The 17,847-nt window shown below is 48.5% G+C and overlaps 1 protein-coding gene across 2 annotated transcripts in view; it reads left to right on the top strand.

Annotated features, from left to right (window-relative positions):
• The window catches only part of ERGIC1 (endoplasmic reticulum-golgi intermediate compartment 1), a 101,402-nt gene that overhangs the window by 65,646 nt on the left and 17,909 nt on the right, over positions 1-17,847 (top strand). For both annotated transcript variants that reach the window (XM_084636224.1, XM_084636223.1), the window contains 3 exons: positions 5,908-6,002; positions 6,901-7,025; positions 15,203-15,307. In XM_084636224.1, the coding sequence (XP_084492350.1) occupies positions 5,908-6,002; positions 6,901-7,025; positions 15,203-15,307 (325 nt within the window). The remainder of the gene's footprint in view (positions 1-5,907; positions 6,003-6,900; positions 7,026-15,202; positions 15,308-17,847) is intronic.

Below are 17,847 nucleotides of genomic sequence, written 5' to 3'. Positions count from 1 at the left end.
TCTGTATTGTCTGTTAGCTCCTCTGGCCAGGGACCATTTTTCTTTTTGTTTGTCAAAAGGGCTTAGCACACTTTTGAGCACTAGATGAAAAGTAATGTGGGATTCTCACTGCTGAAGATAGTAAAGCATATTTGCAAAAAGTAGACTATTATATCATATATATCACATATTGGCAGATACATCCACTAATGTGCTTATCTGGTCTGGCTGGATAGCACAGTGATCGAAAAGATCTCCTCGGTAATCTTTATCCATCTCTTTGGTCCTGTGCAGGATTTTCCCTACAATATTTTCTCCAGAGCTTTATCTGGACTAGTTTTTAAATCTCCCACGCAAATGGGCTTCCAGCTGTCTCTCCACTGTATTTTTTTGCCATATTTTAAGTGTTCAAAATAAGCACAAATGGTGGAACTAACAAGATTTGTGCCAACCCTAAATATTCCTTCTTCCAACCTGAGTCTGTGTTTTGTCATCTTACATGTGAGGTGCAAAGTGCTATAATATAATACTACCACGCACAGAAAACTGTTCCACAGTTTATTGGATCTCGCTATCCAGGAATCTTTCCCCTGATATTTTCTAGCCTAAATGCTCCTCATCTCAATGTCATGCCATTGTTTTGAAGTGCTATGCAGAGTTCCAAGTGAGTCACCAGGGGAAGGAGATGTAATTGGAGGCGTGGGAGAGGGGCACACCAGCCAAAAAAGGAAGGGTCGAAAGTTAGGAATCACGAATCGGAGAAACCTAAAACACCTCTCCCCTCCAGCAAGGAGCTCAGACAGCTTTCCAGCACAGGCAGGGTTAATCACAGGTGAGGAGACTAATCCTAAATGTCCCATCTCACAAACTGCCCCTGCCCCTGCCACCCAATGTGGGTGGCAAAAATTGATTGTGATCAGCTGCACAAGTGGGCCTTTCTAAGGCTGTGTCTACACCGCCACTTTCAGTGCTAAAACTTTAGTCGTTCAGGGGTGTGCAAAAACACCCCCCGGTGCAACAAAAGTTTTAGCGCTGAAAAGTGCCAATATAGACAGCTGCAGCTCCTGGCGATAAAGCTACCACCACTTGTTCGGGGTGGGTTTTTTTATCGCCAGGAGAGCTCTGCCCCGGCCATAAAGTGTGACTACCCTGCCCACATCACAGTGCTGCTGCAGCAATGCTGTAACGTGGGCAGAGTAGACATACCCTTATGGGATAGGTGGCAGTCTTCTTTCTCTAAAACCCTTTCTGATGCATCAGATTATATGCAGTGTAGTTGCAGCTGTGTCAGTCCCAGGGTATTGAGTTGGGTGAGGTAATATCTTGTATTGACGCAGAGGTGTTAACAGGCCACTCTACCTTGAATGGTCTTTTACAATAGGTGCTAACTACTTACCCTAAACAATCTGTTCCACCTTGCATTTTGCTGTTAAGACTAAGGCCTTGTCTACACTACAGAGTATTGTCAACAAAGATTATGTCGACACTCAAAAAGCGCTATAATAATTGGTATTGCATGTTCACACTCGCTCCCTCTGTCAGCAGTTGGGACATCCACAGTTGGGACACCATCATCAACAGTGTGAGCAATGCACTGTGGGTACCTTTACCATAGTCCACCTCGACCCCTTCTGCCACTAGGCCTTGTGGAAAGGCAGAGTTGATCACGGTGTATCTAGGGACCAGGCTCAGTGTCCCACGATGCATTGTTTTCTGTCCCAACATTCCATGGGTTTCCAGCTTTCTTTTGTGGCATTTTTTCAAAGGCCCTTATTTACTGTTCACCCCGCCATCTCTGTGTGAAGGGATGGATCCCGCACTGCTCTCCTATGCTCTGATAACTGTCATGAAGACATTGCGGATGGCCGTGCAGTTAATCACGAAGATCCTAACTGAAGAAGACCCCCAGTTGCCTGACATGCTGTCTGATATGGATAGGATCAACTTCAGACTGCTTTTGACATTCACGGAACAGCTGCAGACAGTGGACTGTCGCTTTTGGACTTGGGAAACAAGCACTGAATGGTGGGATTGTATCATCATGCAGGTCTGGGATGATGAGCAGTGGCTACAGAATTTTCGGATGCGGAAAGCCACCTTCCTGGAACTGTGTGTGGTGCTCACCCCAGCACTGTGTCACAAGGACACCGGAATGAGAGCTGCCCTATCGGTGGAGAAGAGTATGGTGATCACTGTGTGGAAGCTGATGACTCCAGACTGCTACTGGTTGGTTGCGAATCAATTTGGAGTGGGGAAGTTGACCGTTGAGGCTGTGTTAATGCAAGTGTGCAAGGCAATTAATTGCATGTTCCTATTTTGGCACCAGACCACCTTATGACAGAGTACATCGATAGGAAGGGGTACTTCTCCATGGTGATGCAGGTGCTTGTGGATCACCGTGAGCGTTTCACTGACATCAATGCGGGGTGGTCCGGGAAGGTGCATGACACATGCATCTTCAGGAACACTGGCCTGTACAGCAAGCTAACAGTGGGGACTTTCTTTCCAAATCAGAAGATTACAGGGGGAGACGTTGAAATGCCCATAGTGATCCTGGGAGACCCAGCATACCCCTTACAGTCCTGGCTCATGAAACCTGGACAGCAGTAAGGAGCGGTTCAACAACAGGATGAGTAGGTGCTGGATGACCATGGAATGTGCCTTTGGCAGATTAAAAGCGCGCTGGCAATGCCTTTCTGGCAGGTTAGACCTCAGTGAGGATAATATGGTCATATAATATCCCCATGGTCATAGCCGCATGATGTACATTGCATAATCTTTGTGAAGTTAACGGTGAAAGGTTTGCTCAGAAGTGGAGTGTTGAGACAGACAGCTTGGCTGCTGATTTTGAGCAGCCAGATACCAGGGCTATCAGAGGGGGGCAATTCAAATCAGGGAGGCTTTGAGGCAACACTTTGAAAATGAGAACCAGTCATGTATATCTCTGTGATTGGTGCTGCAATGTTACATGACATGTAGTTTTCCTAGGAAGCAATGGTGACATTTGGGGCTTTACGTTCCAGTAAGCAAATGATTAAACTGCCTGTGTATGTATTGGTAGTGCTTGCTATCTCAATTTGTAGGAAACAAACAAAGATGAGTTTCCGTTCACAAACTTTCCTTTTATTGCACAAGAAACAGCATGCACACTCACACCAGCACACACGGATGTACACACACACACACACACACACACACACACACAATGACTTGGTGGGAAAGGAGGAACCAGGGAAGGGCAGACTTTCAGATCTGTATGTAGGTCCAGCTATCATTATGAAAGTTGTCCAAGGCGGTGGAGTGAAGGGGAAACCGAGGATTCCCGACAGTGGAAATGACTGTGCAGGCAGAGTTTGGGGGGAGGGCATGGAAAAGAGTTCTGACTGTGCTGCAGGGGAGGGTGGGCGCACATGTGCTCAGTCTGCAGCATTATTAAGGACTTCAGCATCTGCGTTTGCTCCTCCATGATTTTAATCATCCGCTCAGTACTGTCCTTAACAAACTCCTGATTTTCTTTCTTGTCCTGCCGACTGCCTTTCGGCTTCCCTCCACTCCTTGCATTCCCATTTCTCTGCATTGGAGAAGGGAAGTACCTCCCGGAACATGTCTTCTTTGCTCACTCTTGGGTGCTTTCTTATCTGGTGTAGACATTCAGCCAGTGCGTGTGTGGTGTTCCTCAAGGCCACAACTGCCGAAGCATGATTAAGTTCACGCACAGCATTGAAACGTTTCAGTAAAATACATCTCTGGTAACATAATCACTTTCTCACTGACCCTTGGCAAGCAAACATCTTGGTGAACACCCAAAGCATGGTGAGTGTTGGCTAGGGAGGCAGAGGGGGGCGCTCTACATGGGTGCTCTTTTCCCCTACAAGGGTTGCATTGCAGCCGACTAGGGAAAAAATTCTAAAATTTTCCCACGCTTTTCCACAGGTGAGGGTCATTGTAGCAGATCTCTCACTCCTGAGGGTAAGCAGGGAAGCAAGCCTCCCACATGCTTGTGGCTTCCTCCCTGGTCCCTGTGCTGCTCGCCTGTGTGCCACTTTGGTGCCTGCACAAGTGATTGCTGAACGGCGAGGGAAAGTTTCCTACAATGGGGGAAGGAACAAAGCAGCTCTGCCAAGGAACCTTCGGCAGAGGATTGCCAAATACCTCCAGGAAACTTTTTCCTAGAGATCTCTCTGGAGGATTCCCGTGTGCATCAACACCCCTGTTTCACCATAGTGATTAGCTGCACAGGGGAATGTCCAGCACACAGAAACACAGCTAGCCTTGTACATTTCTACACCCTAAACTCAGCTTTGCGCTACACAAACCACAGCCACTTACCAGGTGTCTCCTCTCCTGCTTCTTGTTCACTGGAGAGCAACTGCTGGGACTGGCTAGACACCTCCGGAGTGGTGAACAGTTCCTGACAGCCTGCCCCACCGGGCGACCCACCGGGCGCTCCACATTGTGTCTAACTCCACCTCTTCATTAATGACTTTGTCCTCTGAGTTAGGTCCTCTTTCCCCTACCCCCAGGCTCGCCAAAATATCCACGGGGCTCTTGGCAGTAGAGGTGGAGTCACCACAGAGGATAGCATCCAGCTCCTTGTAGAGCCAGCGGGTCTTAGGTGCAGCACTGGAGCGACGGTTTGCCTCCCTCTCCTTATGGTAGGCTGCCTCAGCTCCTTTATATTTGCTCTGTACTGCAGCGTGTCCCGACCATAGCCCTTTTCGCACAAGCCTCAAGAAATCTGCCCATAGGTATCCCAATTCCTACGGTTCAAGTGCAGCTGTGACTGCACAGACTCCTCTCCCCAGATACTGAGCAGATCCAACAGCTCAGTAGTGGTGCAGCAGGAGAGCGTTTGCTGCAATAAGCCACCATGGTCATCTGGGAAGATGCGATGAGACCTCTCCATGACGAGCCAACAGGAAATGGAATTTCAAAAATTCCTGGGACTTCTAAGGGGGAAGGGCGGATGGTTGTTTACCTGGCTGCTGGGTAGTGGAGTTCAAACTGCTGACCAGAGCGGTCAGGATGGGTATTGTGGGACACCAGTAAAATCAAGCGTGGTGTCTACACTGGCACTTTGTTGACAAAAAATTTGCGCAAAAAACCTTATGTCTGTCATCAGGGTGGTTTTATTTTGTCGTCAAAACAGAGCACTTTTGCTGCCAAAGGTCCCATCGCAGTGTGTATGCATTCACTGTTTTGTTGACAAAAGCTGCCTTTTGTCAACAAAACTCTGTAGTGTAGACAAGGCCTCAGAGGAGTTCAGTGTGGCTCAAAGGCTTGTCTCTCTCACCAACAAATGTGGATCTAATAAACGATAGTACCTCACCCCCCCTGATTCTCTAATAATATATTTTATTGGACTAACTTCTGTTGGTGAGAGAGACAAGCTTTTGAGCCACACACAGCTCTTCTTCAGAACATCTTACATCCAACATATCCTGGGACAGACAGGGCTACAACTTTGTATATATCAGATTATAGGCTTCCTTCTTCCTAAGGGGGGTAGGAGCCCCATAATGCAGAGGGCTGATGCATTAATTAGCCGTTCACCTCTAGAAAGAGCAGTCTTATTTCATGTCACAAGTGGAAGCCCCTTTTGGGGGAAGTATATAACTTCTTTTTTTAATTTTTTTTTTTTGGTTAGAGCAAGTGGTTGACTTGGTTTCCTACTGGAGTGAGTGAGGTGGGTAAAGTCCCTCTGTCCTGCAATTGCTATGTGCAAGTTATAGAGTCAGGTTGCTAGTGTCTATACCCATCTGATTTCATATCCTCTGGAAAGGCTTTCTTCTCACTTAATTCCTGAGATTTTTAGCATCTGTCACACAAACTAACCCTAACTTTCCCTCCCTGAGCAAATTCCCCTACTGAAGAGTAGCAGTGTGTGTGAGTTACAAAGTGAAACCATCTGTGCTCATCTCCCTGCAGAGTTAACGAGCTTTACGTAGACGACCCAGACAAAGAGAGCGGAGGTAAAATAGAAGTGAATCTGAACATCAGCTTACCGAACCTGCACTGTGAATGTAAGTGTCTCTGTTCAGGCCTAGATTTCTTGCTGTATTTCTGGAGGTGGCTACTCAAAGCTCTAAATTTACTCATTTAATGTGAAATCTGGGAGCAATCCCCACCCTGTATTTTGATGAAATGTTGTTGCCCTTTTCTCCTAGGGAAGAAATAAAAACTCTACCTTGTCCAGTGTATTGTTCTTCCCTTTCTGAGGCGTATGACTGTAGAGAGAGGCATTAGAGAGCGTCTTTTCTATAGTGTGTCGTCATCTCTATAGGGAATCAGTTGTGCCCATGTTTACATAACCCAGTGGCTCATGCTTACACAATCCAGGTGTGGGAGGGAGGTCAGATTTCTGCAGTGGCTGAGTCTCTGTAAATACCCTACTGCTTCACATTCTAAGCCAGGTTATCTTTTTCTTGCGACCCTACCTAGCAATGGAATATGACTCTGTCTTCCTTCAGTTCTGACTAGTGACCCACCTCCCTTAGTGAGATCTGACTAAATCTGGTTTCCTCTTTCATGGTCTGCTGTTTTGTGTCCAGGAGTAAGAAACCTTTTGAGTTCTAATCACAGCTGTCTGACTCAGATATCACATTTGGCCTTTGGCAAATAACCTAACTTCTCTGCCTCACTTTCTCAATCTGAAAAATGGGAATTAGGCCTACCTCCCAAGGGTGTAATGTCTAAATTAATATTCATAAAATACTCTGAAGCTGAAAAGCTCTTTGGTGATTATTCCATCACTGCTGATGAGCAGCAATGACCTTTACTTTAAGAGGTGAATTTACTTGAACGATTCTGTTGAATGCCAGGAAAAAGTTGTTTGTGCTCCACAAAGAATTGTGCACACCTTTTCCTGTTTGTAACTTTCTCCACGTTTATCTTTCCCTTTTCCCCCTCCCAACCGGGTAGTGGTTGGACTGGACATTCAGGATGAAATGGGAAGGCACGAAGTTGGTCATATTGACAACTCAATGAAAGTACCTCTCAATAATGGGGATGGCTGCAGGTTTGAGGGCCACTTCAGCATCAACAAGGTGAGTGTGAATGACTCCGGTTGTGGGTGTACGGTGGTTCGGGAGCAGCTGGCAAGCCCCATATGCAAAGTGCTCCTGAAAGCCCACATCTGAATAGCTCTGCAGGTATTGTGGTTTCAAATCAGGACATGAGCTCAGCTCTCTGATGCTGCAGTATAGCACTAGGAGGAGAGGCTGCACAGTTAGACCTATAGAAGTATTAAATAAAGCGCCCATATACCCCTGTCTAGAACAACATTCTAGGTGTCACCTCTTGAATAGCAGAAAACAGGCCTGTGTTGTGGCCAACAGCCCCTTTCATTAAAACAGGCTCTAATGTCTTAGGTTGTGTGTGAGCTATTGGGGAATGCAGAATGGCTGCTGTTTGCCCTCCATAATCACAGCACCTCTAGTACATGATTCACTGCTGTGCAAAGAGCTTTGGCACATTCTGATCCAAACTCTGTCCTATTCCAAGAACTGCAGAATGATTGGAATGTTCCCCATTTGGGGATGCCAGCTTGACAGAAATGTCTTCGTGTTTAGATGGGGTGCCATGAACACCCACGTGCGTGCACCCTATGTGCTGTGTAGAAATGGATCTCTGGCATGCTCTGAGGGAATGAATATACAGGCCTAGGGAGGTTCCTCTCCGGGATGGGTGTGTCCAGAATTGGTTACTCTGGCTATGTAATGCTGCAGATGACTAAATGGGATGTGGGGATTGGAAGGGTGTGGCTCACTGACGGCTTTATTCACGCCTTGTCATGTACCACAGAGGCAGCCAAATCCTGCTTCCTTCTCCCCCTCCCAGAGCATGTTAAATCACATCTAAAAATAACCGGCAGAGCCCCTTGCTTACGCTGTGGCATGAAAATGATTTGGACTTACTTGTTCCTTGAAGCATAGTCTTTTTTGTCTCTCTCTCCCACTAAGCAGCCAGCGAGACTGATGACTGACTAGCTGCTAAGCTGGGATAGAGCTCAGTGCAGTTTCATCTTTTTGTTCTGAAAGTCTGAGAGCTCTCTGAAGTGTAGGCTAAGGAAGTGAAGTTCCTGTCTGGTACGTGTAATGTGTCTGCTTTCCGGCACAGGTCAGAGCCAGGAGGCTTGCTGTATGTTCTTCTCTCACAAAGTAGGAATAGGGTGATCTGCTTGACTCCCTTTAATTTTTGTTTTTATTATTTGGGTAATACATCACTCCTGGGGGTGGTCTTTGGCGGCAGGGGTCAAACCCAGGGGCTCTGGCTCTAAAAGCATGAACCTCTACTGCCTGAGCTAAAAGATCCCAGTCTGTTAGCAAAAAGGCTGTATGGACTTACAAACCTCTTGGGTCCAGCCACTAGAAGAGGACAAGCCATGCTGTGTAAGCATGGGTTAATTCGCATTATGATAGGGTCTAGAGGCCGCAGTCGCGGATTTAGGTCTCATTGTGCTTGACACTGTACACACACATACTGAAGGCATGGTCTTACAATCGTAGGCTCTGATCTTGCAGATAGCTAAGCCGCTCTGAACTCTGTGTATGTGATTAGTCCTGTTGACTTCAGTGGGACAGCTTGTGTGTGTAAAGTTAAGCACATGCTTAACTGTTGCTCCATTGGAGTCTAACAAGTGTATGATAGCATATGGCAAGACAACCGGTGGGTACAGTGAATGGGAGAGAATGCAGAGAGCAGCAGTGAGATGAGTCTGTGTGGTTCTAAATGTTGACTATGCTTCTTCATCCCCAGTATCATTTCCCTAGTATGCTTGTAACACACATCATGTGCACACATACAAGCATTCCCAGTGGTATCCGGGTGTTCATAATCCATTTGGATTAGACTTGCTTTGATCTAAGGCAGTGGTTCTCAAACTTTTGTATTGGTGACCCCTTTCACACAGCAAGCGACCCCCTTTATAAATTAAAAACACATTTTTAAAAAATATTGAACACTAATATAAATGCTGGAGGTGAAGCTGGGTTTGGGGATGGAGGCTGATAGCTCACGACCCCTCGTGTAATAACCTCATAATCCCTGAGGGTAACAACCCCCAGTTTCAGAACCCCGGATCTAAACTAAGCACCATGTGGTCTTCCCTTATATGCCAGTCTCCGCTGGTGCAGAGCTATCGGGATCATTAAGGTAATGGCTCCAGTGGTAATTCTCCCACTACTGTTCTACAATGCATCAGTTGTTGCTAGGTGTTGCCAACCACATCAGCACTCAAGATCTTTTTCTTCTGACACCAATCCTTTGCACTGAGCTGCCAAGGAAGATTTACCTGGCCCTTTCAGAGCAGCAGTTGCATTGACTCTGTTGAAAGGTTTCATGGTGCAGTTCTGGTAATCATGTTCTGAAGTGTCTGAATTCCAGAGTGATCCAATCAAAAACGACATGAGAGCAGCTGCTTTACATTGTCATGGCAACTGAAGCCCTTAGGTGAAATCCATGTATGCAGAATCCAGAGTAGCAGCCGTGTTAGTCTGTATTCGCAAAAAGAAAAAGGAGTACTAGTGGCACCTTAGAGACTAACCAATTTATTTGAGCATAAGCTTTCGTGAGCTACAGTTCACTGTAGCTCACGAAAGCTTATGCTCAAATAAATTGGTTAGTCTCTAAGGTGCCACTAGTACTCCTTTTCCTTTTTATGTATGCAGAAGTTACTGTTCTTCTTCGAGTACTTGTTCATGTCCATTCCATATTAGGTGTGTGTGCTCACATGTGCCAGAAGTTTTTCCCCCCTAGCAGTATCCGTAGGGGACCGGCTCTGATGCCCTCTGGAGTGGCGCCTGCATGGCGTGGTATAAGGGGCACCGCCAGCTCCCCCCACCCTCAGTTCCTTCTTGCCATCAGTGATGGTGCTGGAACTTCTGCTGCTTTGGCTAGCTTTTGCTTAATTCAGTTTTCAGAGTGTTCAGTGTGTCTCACAAACGTTTCTTTGTAAAATAGTTTAGTATTTACACTTAGTATAGTTCTAGTTAGTTGGTCCCAGATGGGACTCAGCCTAGAGACGGGGCATGCCCCGATCCCGAGGCTTTAAACCATGTGATCGTTGTAAGCGGCCCATGCCAATCAGCAGCCCGCCCTTTAGCTGTTTAAGATGTCTCAGAGAAGGACACATAAGCGACAAGTGTCGCATCTCTAAGTCGTTCAAACCCAGAATTAAAAATGATACCGACATCTATCTTAGGGCACTCCTGATGGACTTGGCACTGACCCTGACACCGGAGCAGAGATCCGACTCAGCCCTGAGCACTGCAGCATCAGTATGGAGTGCCCCACTGGTGCCGTCTACGAGCTGGCACCGATCTCCTTCCCTGGCCAAGAAGCCCGCGCGGGGAAGATCTCCCACTTCCCAGGAGGGAGAGAAGAGGGCCGGCGGAGAGCCAAGATCTGTGTTGGGCGACTTGACACCTCCATCAGGGAGTCGGGCCCCAGCTCATGTTGAGCGGTCGAGCCCCTCCCGTACTATGCCTGCCACACCAGATGGTGATGAGGGCCTCTATCAGCTCTAAGTCTTGTTGAGGCCCTGCAGGCAACGCAAGAGATCCTGACGCTTCTGGTGCCGCCCACACCGGCTCTGGTGGTACCAAACCCTTGGGACCGTTCCGACTTTCCCTGCCTCAGCAGCGCCGCTCCCCATTGCGGATGACATCCCACCAGCGCTCGCCCACATGGAGCTGTCATGCCTCGGACTTCCGGAGACCGGCTCAGAGAAGCCCTCGTCGGTCTCCAGACCCTGGGCACCAACAGCAGGATTCGAGGTGCAGCTTGCTGGTAACCTGGTGCAGACCTGCCATGGCACGCGCCCCCCGGCATGAGCATTGAGACCAACCCATTGGGTCTCCAATGTTGCGGCACCGGTCCTGCGACCGATCGGTGGAATGGGGTCACCGGTCACCCACCCGACAGCACCTGTTGCCAAGATGTGAATCCCCTCAATCGGGGAGATTCTATCGACGACTGGCCTGCTCTTACTCCTGGTCCCACTCTAGATCCTGGTACAGCTCAAGCAGTGTGAGGCGTAGATCCGCTGAACGCCGAAGATCCCCAGGGTCCCATGGGAGGAACTCGTCCCAACCAGACAGGTCAGTGCCGAGGCACAGCAGCGGGCACCGAGGTGAGGAGTGCCGTCAGGCCAGCTGATTATGGTCATTCTGCAGCATCCGTTCCGCTTGCAACTCCAGTGCTGATCAGGAGTCCCTGGTAGCAGGACAGGCCCCTGCACCAGTGGTACTGTCGACCTCAAAAGTACTGCAACTGACCCGTAGCCTCTGGGCCAATGGCCAGCAGCGTGGTACCCCTGGAATCCATGGGGGTTCACTCAGCCTTCCCAGGCTGCCTGATTGGTGGCAGGGGCCTCAGATAGGCCATCAGCCGCGGCATCCCATCCTCCTCTGGAGGTGGAGGCCCCGCAGGGGAAGCCCCCTCCTCCCCCACCAAGTCCCCTGAGGAACTAGGGGAGCAGCCAGTTGGACCACCGGGGGATGTGGTGGATCCCTTGGCCCTGGCTTCGTCCTCATCATCGCCAGACGAAGCGATTACGGGTGCCCCTCACCCAGTTCCACAAGATGACACCAGAGCTCATCAGGAGCTTTTGAAGAGGGTTGCCTGTAACCAGGGGCTCCAGGAAGAGGAACTTGAGGAGCCTTAGGACTCACTGTTCAATGTCCTTTGCTCCACGTCACCTGCTAGAGTGGCTTTACCCCTACATGGGAGGGTATTGAAAATAATTAATGCCCTAGGGCAAAGCCCCACCTCCTTCCACCCATCTCAAAAAGGGCTGAGTGCAAATATTTTGTGCCAACTAAAGGCCATGAGTATCTCTATACTCACCCAGCCCCAAACTCCCTCATAGTTGAGGCCATTAATCAGAGTGAGAGCCAGAGTCAACCCGGGGCTACGCCCAAGAATAAAGACTTGAAGAGACTGTTTGTTTGGGTGAAAAATGTATTAGTCTTCCAGCCTTAGGTGGAGAGTGGCCAACCACCAAGCCCTCCTTGGCTGCTACGACTACAATATGTGGCAGTCTGTGGCAAAACTCGAGGTCTCGCTGCCCAAAGGGTCCAGGAAGGCATTCCGGGCAATCCTCGAAGACTGCACTGCTGCAGTGAGAGCGGCCTTCCAAATAGCCTCGGACACAGCAGACTCTGTGGCTCGTACCGTGGCCTTGGCCATCTCCATGCAAAGGGCATCCTGGCTGCTCCTCTCGGTCTGTCAACAGAGGGTCTTTCAACGGAGGCTTGGCAATTGATGCAGGACTTCCCCTTTGATGGCCAGGTCCTGTTTGCAGAACAGACAGATGGTAAAGTGCATGGCCTTAAGGACTCCCACATTACCCTGAAAACTTTGGGGCTGTACGTTCCAGGTCCAGCCCATAAGTGGTTCAAACTGCAGCAATTTCAGGCCCAAGGGAGACAAACCCACAAGGAGTTCCCCCCATAAGAAGAGTAGGGGCTACAAGCGCCACCCAAGCCACCCACCTCCTCCCTCTGCCCAGTCGGGCTCAATCTGCAATAAGCAGGGGGGCAAGCTATAGTTTTGAGGGTGAACTTGAGGGCAACCTACCAGACTTCACCCCAGATCCGTCTGTTCCGTTGTTATCCAACTGCCTTTATTTTTTCCTCCCCGCATGGATGCCTATAACTTCAGACTGCTGCGTCCTCAATACTGTGGCGGAGGGTTATACCCTACAGTTTATTTCCCACCCCACTTCCCCGTCCCTCTTCAGGGCTCCTTCTCATGAGAGTCTTGTTGCATAAGAGGTAAAGGGGTTGCTACAACTGGGTGCAGTAAAAGAAGTTCCTCTCGTGTACAGGAGCAAGGGGGTTCTATTCCCAGTACTAGTTAATCCCAAGGGCCATCTATGGCCCATCCTGGACCTGAGGGACCTCAACAAGTATCTAAAGAAGCTAAAGTTCCACATGGTCTCCTTGGCTTCTATTATCCCCTCCCCTGGATCCAGGAGACTGGTATGCCGCCCTCAACTTGAAGGACTCATGCTTCCACATAGCGATCTTTCAAGGTCACAGATGCTTCCTCCAGTTTATGGTGGGGCCCCACCACTACCAGTTTGCGGTCCTCCCGTTCAGCCTGGAGACAGCACCCAGAGTGTTTACCAAGTGCGTGCTCGTGGTGGCGGCTTACCTCAGGCGTCGGGGTATCCAGATCTACCCGTACCTCAATGACTGGCTAGTCAAGAGCAACTCCAGGTCTCAGGTCGAAGAGGATGTCATGGTGCTGCAAGCCACGTGCCGCTCCCTGGGCCTATTGGTGAACCACAAAAAATCTATGTTAGTTCTGGTGGAAAGGATAGAGTTCATTGAAGCGGTGCTCGACTCGACCGTGCCAGAGCATTCCTGACGCTAGAAAGGTTCCAGACGTTGATGGACCCCATCGCAGAGTTCTCCACATTCCCTCTGATTATGGCCAGGGTTTGCTTGTGCCTGCTGGGTCACATGGCACTGTGCAGATGGTGTTTTCTTATGACAGGACGGTCAGATTCTTGAGAGGCCTCGAGAGACTCTTCCCACAGGTACGGACTCCTGTCCCACAGTGGGATCTTAACTTGGTCCTCTCTAGGCTCGCCAGCTCACCCTTTGAGCCACTGGGTCCTGCTCCCTTTCCCACCTGTCACGGAAGGCTGCGTTCCTGGTGGCGGTGACATCGGCAGGACGGGTCTCTGAAATTAAAGCCTTGATCTCAGGACCTCCATACACTGTCTTCTACAATGATAAGGTTCAGTTGCGGTCCCACCCGGCCTTCCTGTCGAAGGTGGTATCCACCTTCCATATGAACCAGGACCTCTTCCTCCTGGTGTTCTGACCCAAACCACACAAGACAAGTGAGGAGAGGCATCTTCATGTGCTGGACGTCCGAAGGGCCTTGGCTTTCTATTTAGAATGCACTAAGCCTTTCCTAAAATCGACTCAAATCTTCATTGCTACAGTGGATAGGATGAAGGGTCACCCGGTGTCCTTGCCGAAGATTTCCAATTGGATCACTTCATGCATAAGGACCTGTTATGGCCTGGCAGGGGTTCTGCCACCGCCGATTGTCACAGCCCACTTGATGAGAGCGCAGGCCGCTTTGACGGCCTTCCTGGTACACATCCCTATCCAGGACATCTGTAAAGCTGCAACGTGGTCTTCTGTCCATACATTCATGACTCATTATGCCATCACTCAGCAGGCCAGGGATGACACTTGGTTCCGTAGAGTGGTGTTGCAATCTACATGTCCGTGAACTCCTACTCGCCTCCAGAGGTACTGCTTTGGAGTCGCTAATATGGAATGGACATGAGCAAGCACTCGAAGAAGAAAAGACAGTTACCTTTTCTGTAACTGGTGTTTTTTGAGATGTGTTGGTCATGTCTATTCCACAACCCGCCCTTCTTCCCCACTATTGGAGTTTCCGGCAAGAAGGAACTGAGGGTCGTGGGAGCTGGTGGCGCCCCTTATACTGTGCCATACGGGTGCCACTCCAGAGGGCGCCAGAGGCACTCCCCTACGGATACTGCTAAGGGAAAATCTTCCAGCACCGGTGCATGTGGCGAGCACACACACCTAATATGAAATGGACATGAGCAACACATCTTGAAGAACACCGGTTACAGAAAAGGTAACTCTCTTTTTCCCTAAGTTAACAAAACCTGTTCTTGAGGTGGCCACTGTCAGGGCTGGAAGCTGAAAATCTGACCAGTTTGTATGTACGTGAAGCCTCTAACTCTTTTTATATATATAAGACTGGTACCCAGGACTTTTCTACGCAGCTAAACAATAATGGGTCCATGTATAAGTGTGAGTGTGGGAGAAAAATTTTAGACAATTATTTTTCACCTGCGGCAATCGTGGATCTTCATTTTGATGGGCGAAAGGGAAGGTATGCCTTAGGTCTTGGGACCTGGAAATGCTGGGGTATGATTTGTTGAAAATAAGTGTATGCAATGTGTTTATACGGCCACTTGGGTCTTGTATTTTGGGATGTAAGCCGATCTCCCCTCTATGTGCAGCATTACCTCACTGGCCAGGTGCGTTATGGGCTTTCAAACTTTCTCTGAAACATCAAGTAGTGGCCGTTCCTAGAGTAGACGGGTCTATGATCTTATCCTTGTGGTCCTATTTTGTGGTGCGATACCTAATAATGCCTAAGGAAATAAAATATAGTCATGTGTTTCCTTTTTTTTTTTTTTTTAATGATTGGCTGACTGCAGGTTCCAGGTAACTTTCATGTGTCAACACACAGTGCCACTGCACAGCCTCAGAATCCTGACATGACGCACATCATCCACAAACTCTCATTTGGGGATAAGTTACAGGTGAGTCCTCCATCCGGGCCATCTTGCTGCCTACAGGGGCAGAGGAACCAGTCTTATTTTTACTACATTTTGGAGCATTTTACAGAAGGGCTGTGTGTGGTGGGGAAGGGCAGGGAGGAGCTGTATTCTCATTCACAATAGAGAACTTAAAACTTTTGTGGCTGTGTTTCATCTATAGATCTCACAGTGCTTTTGAAAAGATGGATAGGTAGCCCTATCCTTGCTGCACAGATGGTGATGGGAAATGGAGGCATAAAAAGGTTGTGATGTCACTGGCATCACTAGGAATAGAATTTAGGAATCCTGAGTCCAGATTCCCCGCTACAGCACTTGGCAAGTTGCTTTGAATATTCATTTTGCACATGTAGCTTCAGTTAGCGGCTTTGTGGAGGCTAGGCATGTACATCAAGGGACTACAATACCATAGGTGTGGTAGTTGAGAGCATATGCTACTGCAAAAAATTCTAGCCCCATTGCCCTTCCTTTCACTATACTTCTAAGGGAGATCAAAGATTAGAAAGTGAGACATCTAGCAACTTCCCCCTTCTCATAGGACAAATTGAGTGGTTGCTCAAAGCTGCCAGCCTACAGCTGGGGAGAAGGTGAATGTGTGCATTTGCCCTATGGCTAGCGTTTCACCTGGTGTGCTATATGTTATTGCATAATTCCTGACTTCTTAATGGAGACAACTCACACCTTTGTAATTTGCTTCCAGAAAGCTGACTTCATAGGGATACAAAGGTGCATGCACAAACCTATTCCATGATTTACCCCCCAGTATGGCTTAAACAGAGCCTCTTTGTAATCCTGGTTCCTCAACACAGACATTTCATTATGCTGCTCCCTGTTCCACACATGCCTGCGTACTCCAAAATCTTTGTAATGCTAATGAGTCTAAAGCATTGCTTTGTCGTCCTCTATTTCATTCTGCTCCTGCTTCCTTTAGGACATGTCTTGTGTTGGAGCACTGAAATATTAGCATATTGATTAGGAGGTTTAATGTGTAAAGCACTTTGAAAAGTATGAAAAATAAATCTTAACTTTAGTAGACATGGTGGTCCGCTATAAGAGGAAGTGCAAATAGGGGCTACTGCTGACTGCATGGGAAACATGTCCTATATGGGAATGTTCCCACCACTGCATCCTGCAGTCTTCGGAGAGTGTTAGCATGAATGTGGTGAGAAGGCTGGACAATTGGAGGGCTTTGGGCATGGAGGGGGACAGGCAGAAGATGTCTGATTGCAGACATAGTGTCCCCCAGCATAGAATTATTTAGTACATCATATAGTCTGCCACTCTCCCAGATGTAGCTGGCTATTGGTGTGTGCCATTACAGGTTGATTCAGAAATCTCATGCCTCTAAATAACACATGCTGTTGAGTCACCTCCGTCTCTTCATGCATGTGTGTGCACATGCTGCTGGCACAGTAAGCAAAACCCATGAGCTAAAGGGTATGTGACATGGGAGGAGATGTTCATTACTCTGCTTCTAGCAAGTCTGAGCAAGCACTAGTGAGAGCCACTGAGGGCGTGTCTACGCTGCAGGCGGAGTGTGCTTCCTAGAGCAGGCACATAGATGCACTAGTTCTGCTTGAGCTAGCATGCTAAAAATAGCAGTGTAGCCACAGTAGCATGAACGGCAGCTCAGGCTAGCCAACCATGCACAAGCTCACCTCACCTCCTGGGTATGTACTTGGGTGGCTAGCCTGAGCCACCACCACAGCCACCCTGTTTTTTTAGCATCCTAGCTGAAGCAGAGCTAGTGGGTCTGCACTGGGGGAAGCATACTCCAGCTGCAGCAAAAGACGTATCCTGAGTGATTTCGTGAGGTGGGGGGTGTGGATCATTTTCATGTGATCTGGATATGAGTGAGCTTTCTTCAGTGTTTATCTTAGGGTATCTGCTGATTTAATAGTGGGTTGAAGGGCTTGCCTGATTCCCTTGTTCCTTATTGTGTCGTGGCCTGAAATGTGAGTTTTTCATAAACTCCAACTGCAAAAACCTCCCAGATTATCCCTCAAGGGATCTCCCCACCTCCATTTGCTGACAGACTAGGAGAATATTTATCCCCTCTCTCCAATAGTGAAAAGCCCACTGGAGTCTCAGAGGTTGTGCTACTTTAGGCTTCATTAACCTTTTCTACATTTCATCTCAGTACTGCCTGAATTTGAAGTGCAGAGCTCAAAATGGGTCAGGGGTGTTCTCTCCAGTACTCTGACAGCGTGCTCTAGTGCATGGGACTGGTGTTCAGTAGATCAGGGTCTAGTCACTTACCTGTATCGTACAGATGTTTTGTGACCTTGGGTAAATCATTTAACAACTCGGTGCTTCGGTTTCCCTGTCTGCAAAATGGGGCTATCTCCTGCCATCCATGACCAGATTGGAAGGTGGCTGGGAAATGGTGGCGGTACTCCTCGAAGCTGTGCCCACAAAATAAGCTCTGTTCATGTGAGTCACCAAAATCAGATGCCGCTCACTGTAAATGTTGCTGATGATCAAATTATGATTGCGCGGAGCCTTGGGCTTAGCTCCTGTCCAAT

Source organism: Lepidochelys olivacea (genome assembly GCF_965140295.1).
Source record: "Lepidochelys olivacea isolate rLepOli2 genome assembly, chromosome: 8".
NCBI classification, from domain to species: Eukaryota; Metazoa; Chordata; order Testudines; family Cheloniidae; genus Lepidochelys; species Lepidochelys olivacea.
This window is presented reverse-complemented; position numbering and strand designations above follow the sequence as displayed.